The sequence below is a fragment of the Trypanosoma theileri genome (assembly GCF_002087225.1).
Source record: "Trypanosoma theileri isolate Edinburgh chromosome Unknown TM35_Tth_5_V1, whole genome shotgun sequence".
Taxonomy (NCBI): Eukaryota; Euglenozoa; class Kinetoplastea; order Trypanosomatida; family Trypanosomatidae; genus Trypanosoma; species Trypanosoma theileri.
Genome location: NW_021639847.1, coordinates 508883 through 514104, shown reverse-complemented (window position 1 = coordinate 514104; position 5222 = coordinate 508883). Strand labels below are relative to the sequence as shown.

The 5222-nt window shown below is 38.5% G+C and overlaps 2 protein-coding genes across 2 annotated transcripts; both read left to right on the top strand.

Moving 5' to 3' along the window:
• Window positions 1–389: 389 nt before the first annotated feature.
• TM35_000052770 (1,2-Dihydroxy-3-keto-5-methylthiopentene dioxygenase) lies at window positions 390–1376 on the top strand (the record flags this gene model as incomplete). Its single annotated transcript, XM_029022932.1, has 1 exon — window positions 390–1376. The coding sequence occupies one exon, from the start codon at window positions 390–392 to the stop codon at window positions 1374–1376; it is 987 nt and encodes a 328-aa protein (XP_028885747.1).
• Window positions 1377–1872: 496 nt separating this feature from the next.
• Window positions 1873–2841, top strand: TM35_000052760 (uncharacterized protein; the record flags this gene model as incomplete). Its single annotated transcript, XM_029022931.1, has 1 exon — window positions 1873–2841. The coding sequence occupies one exon, from the start codon at window positions 1873–1875 to the stop codon at window positions 2839–2841; it is 969 nt and encodes a 322-aa protein (XP_028885746.1).
• Between the last annotated feature and the right edge of the window lie 2381 nt (window positions 2842–5222).

Here is a 5222-nt window from a genome sequence, read left to right as displayed (position 1 = left end):
AAAAAAAAGGAAAACGATTATGATGGGTTTGGAAAAGGTAAAGGGGTAAGAAAAAAAATGGAATACATGGCAAAACCATGGATATTAAGAAGTGAAAGAAGATTGATGGTTGTTAATGGCAAAGTAGTTTGTGTACTTATTATTTTATTTTTTGCGTGCACTACTTGTTTCTTTTTTCTTTTTTTTTTCCTTTATTTTGGTTATGTCTTTCAAATTATTTGCATCTTTTTTTAGATCAAACGAATAGTAAAAACAACAGCAACATCAATAACAAAGGATATTATTTATTGAACCTCTGATTTTTACTTATTACAAAACAAAAAGAAAAGGAAGGATAAAATTATTGATATAAATAATATTACACTTACGTTGCATATTATATTTCAAAGATGAGTTCCGCATGGGTGCTTGACACAAAAGAGGCCAATATTGCTACCCCAAACCACTGCTCACCTGATGTGCCGCTGTCGGAAGAACATCAGGAGGCGTGCGGTGTTTACACACGTCGCCTGAAGCCTGAGACATTGCACGAACGACACCCGAAAGATGACGAGGGCCGCACAGTGTTACAGCATCTTGCTTGGAACCTGGGTTACAAGAAGTACGAGGAGGTAACTCTCACTTCAGAATCAGCGGATGAACTAAAGGAGCACCTCAACTTGGATGAGCAGATGCGCCTCGTGGAAAGCGGTCTTGTCTACGTGGATGTACGTGATGTGGAGGACCGATGGATTCGCATTGAGGCTCAGCCGGGTGATATGGTGGTGATTCCCCGTGGCCTCTATCATCGCGTTGTCGCTGGCGGTAATGGAACGGCGCGTGTGGTGCGACTCATGCGGGAGTCTGAGACGTTCCGACCGGTGGTGCGTGGAACTGCGTTGGACGGGGAGGCTGCAGAGGCGGCGGCATATCACGCCCATTATATTTCCCACCCGCCAACAGAGACGATCCTCGGACCGGCGAACGATGTTGACAACTTCCTTGTTGTCTCCCCACGCGACTTCGACGTCACGCTGGCGAAGGCGAAGGCGGGATTGGCCCGAGGCGATGTGCTCGTGCTGCTCTTTAAGGGCGCATCCGATCGTATGACGCACAAGTCCTGGTGCCCGCCATGCGTGCGCGCGGAGCCGATGGTGTGTCGGGCTGTGCAGGCAGCACGAAAGGCGCACCGTGTGGTGTTCGTTCAGTGCATTCTTGAGCGCTCCGTCTACCTTGGCAATCCCGAATATCCCTACCGCACCCATCCATTACTCAACATTGCCACAATTCCATTCCTGTTTGTGATGCAGCAAGGGGAGACGGGAATCGTTGAGATTTGCCGTGAGCGTGACCCCGGTGAGACCTACGAAACATGGGTGAACAGACTCAGTGTGTGAATGGTGCATTAACCGCTCCTTTGTCTCTTTATTTCTTTTGTTTTTTGCCTTTCTCATAGACTGTTTCTTACATCCTTTTATTACGCCTCTGTGTTTCTGCGGGAGTAAGAGAGGGAGAAAAAGAACAGAAAGAAAAAGGAAGTCAAAGACAACAAAAAAAAAACAAAACGATGATTTGGAAGAGGTTAAAAAAAAAGGAAAAGGATTATGATGGGTTTGGAAAAGGTAAAGGGGTAAGAAAAAAAATGGAATGCATGGCAAAACCATGGATATTAAGAAGTGAAAGAAGATTGATGGTTGTTAATGGCAAAGTAGTTTGTGTACTTATTATTTTATTTTTTTCGTTTCCTTGTCTTACGAAATAATTATTTATATGGTGTGTTTTCTCTTCTTTTTACTGCGAAAACAAGGTTCAAGGAAGGTGGCTAGGAAATCACTAAAACAAAAAAAGAGATAGCGCCTAACTTGGTGTTGTAAATAATAAGACCGAGATAAAATGGGAAACGCAAACTGTGGACGAACAGTGTCAGATTCAGTATCGGTTAGCGTTGAAGATAACACCACTAACAACACGAACAATAATATTATCATCAGTAGTAACAACACTAGCAGTACTGAAACTCGCATCAATCCTCCTCCGAATGACGGCTATCAGGGGTTGGAAGGACTACCCAGCGGTATGGAAAAGGAACGAGGATGTAGTGAGAAGATAGCAAAGCGCCGGGCCTCCATTAGTCCAAAAGATGATCCTTGGTTGCTTTTTCCTAAGAGAGGGTTTGTTGGAAAAAATACACAGAACAGTCCGTCGACGTTATCATCGTATTGTGTGTCACTGCCAACACTTTCTACGTCCATTTCTTCTTATCCTTCTCGTGTTATTGCCACCTCCTCATACTTTACCTCCACTTCTTCCTATCCTACTTCATCCTTCTCCTCACTCTCGTCGTTGGCCTCTTCCTCGCATAAGAAGAGAATAGTGAAAACGACGGGGTCGCAGAAATCATACACGGCAGGGACCAGGAACGGTCTGTGTTCTCTTCCTAACATCAGCAATAATACCGGTCAGTGCACCTTACATCGGAATCAAATACACTCAAACGTCAGTCCTACTACTACTGTTTCTCCTACTGACTCTGCCGCTGTTGCTGTACCTCCCGCATTACCTGGCGCAGCGGTGGAGTCCCGCCGGCAGCTGTTCTTCAACGATTTACCAGATTTCAAAAACCAAAGTGTAAATGGGAGGAGAAAAGAGAGCGATGCCATCATCCGTACAGATGCAGGATCTGCATCTAATGATATGAATTCTACACCAACTCATCGCCCAAGCAGTGTAGTTTTTTCGAGTAACGTGGAGGTTTTGCGTGTTGATGGAAGTACTGTGAATCGGAATCTCATTGAGAATAACTTATACCGTGAAAGCTTGGCACAACGCTGTAAAATTACTTCAGAGGAGTATTCTCCATAGAAGTAGAGAGAAAAAAAAAGTATATTATGAACTGCTTTTTGTTTGTTTGTTGTGTGCTTTTTTTTTTTTTTTTTTTTCTTTTTTTTTTCTGTGATATCACCTTAACTCCACGACTCATGTCTCTAATCCGTGCTAGGGACAACACTATGGAAGCAGTGTGTAAACAAATGGGAGGGAAAATTAGACTAATAAAGACTCCATAACCATTAGGACCAAATTTCCATAGAGGTGTTCCTTTTATTTTCTCTTCTTTTTATTCCTGTCTTTTTTTTTCTTTTCTTTTCCGGATCCTGTTTCTATAGTATCATGATTGGGAACTAAGAATTGCATTTCCGGAAAACTGATATGATTTTTCCCTTTTATGGTTTTTCTTCATGTCTGTTCGAAAAGGAGTGTATGTGAATTGTAATTTCCTAATCTCTCTGAGGAGCAGGGGAGGGGATAAGTGGTCATAAAATGACTCACGACCCCTTTCCCACCCGTAGAAAACAAATAAAAAAAAGGGGGAAAAAAGAGGAAAAAGAGAAGTTAATAAATAAAAAAAAGGGAAGTGGTGCTGGTGCAGTGTTTTTGTACTCCCTGAAACAAACAGTTATGTATAGGTTTATGATTTATTGCCTTCACACAGTTCGGTAGAAGGTCGTTTTTTTTTTTTTTTTTTTTTTTTTTGCTAGTGACACGGAACTTTCCATTGTCTATGTGCGTATATATATATATATATATATATATATGTTCTTGGGTGTGTTTTGGGTTTCTTTATCTGACACATATTTCCAAATATCCTTTCTTCCCTAAAAGTAAGAGAAAAAAAAGTTAATAGAAAAAAAAAGAAGGCATCGTTGTAATGATCCACATTTGTTTTTTTTTTTTTTTTTTTTTTTTTTTCGCAGGGGTCTTTACTTTCCTCTTTTTTTTTCTTTTAGAGATGTAATGAGGGATCCGTTCTCGTGACTATACTAAAGGAAAGGGAACATGTTTCTACCAAGAAGATTCTCGTTGTATTTATTTTCATGTGAATATATAGTAGTAGAACGATAAAGTACGTTAAGGAAAGAAAGAAACTGTCTTCCAAATAATATAAAGAGTAAAAAATAAAGGGAGGAAAAAAAAAAAGCGAGTGACCCTCACCATGTGTTTTTTTTTTTTTTTTATNTTTTTATTTTTTTTTTTTTTTTTTTTACAGAAGGAACGATCCATACTCTCTTAATTCCTTTCCTCCCGAAAAAGAATCAAGAAAAAAAAAGTCTGTTGCTAATTCTATTTTGTTTTCCTCAGTACTTGTTTTTTTCTCTTTCATGTTTGTATTATTATTGTTTTAGTTTCTGAAGACGTTCTGTATTATTTTCGTTTCTTCTTATTTTCATTTTTCGGTTTCTGGTGGAATCACCTTTTTTTTTCGATACAAACTGAATAACGTTTAAGAAAAAAAAAAAAAAAAACTGAAGAATAAAACAGCACAAACTCAAATGACGAGATAATAAGAGGAATGTGAGAATATAAACAGTGCTGAGATTCTTGTGGTCGATGTGTAGTACTCCCACTGAATGAAGGGTCTGTTTTTACAGTTGTATTGTCATTTCTTCCTTTCTTCCTTTTTTTTTTTGTTTGTATCTTTCTTCGGATTATGATTTTTCACTTGTTTTCTTATCTCTTTGAAGTTCTTCTTTCCGTCATTGTTTGCTGAGAAATATGGAATAAAGGAGGAGATCCAAAAGGAAAAAAAAAAGGAGAACCTAATTGTTAAGAGGGCATCCTCTTAAATAGGAAAGCAAAAGAAAAAAAACCGAAGATCAGGGAAACGTTAAGCGTGTGAAACAAAATATACATATATATAATATATATACTTATATACAAGAATGAAAAAAAAAAAAGAAATCCCATAAATGCGGTTTCGCAAAAATATCAGAGAAGAGGTAGCTGATTCTTCAGAAAAGAAAAAAAAAAAGGCACCTTGTGTTTCTGTGAGTGGGCCATTTTCAGTTTGAAATTGGGTTTGATGTTGGGCTAATCTGGTGTCCAAGTGCTTCCGAATGGAAAGTACGAAATTGGGTACAGGGGAAAGGCCAAGAAAAAAAAATAAAAATAAGATACAACAGTGTGGTAGAAGGGGGAATATGTAGAAAAAAGTACTGAAGAAAAGAAATTTTTTCTTTAATCTTTGCTAATATTGGTATACATTGTTTTTTTTTTTTTTTTCCAGCCCCCACGAGAGCAGGATTTCTCTTCCTTAGTAGACCCCTGTTTACTAACTGTGAAATAGTATTGTTTGGTTTTTTTTTTCTTTTTTCTTCTTCTTTTTCATCCATGTGTTTATCTATATATCATGTCATTTTAATAAAGATGTACGAACAGAATCGTTCTTTGTGGTTCTTTTTTTTTTT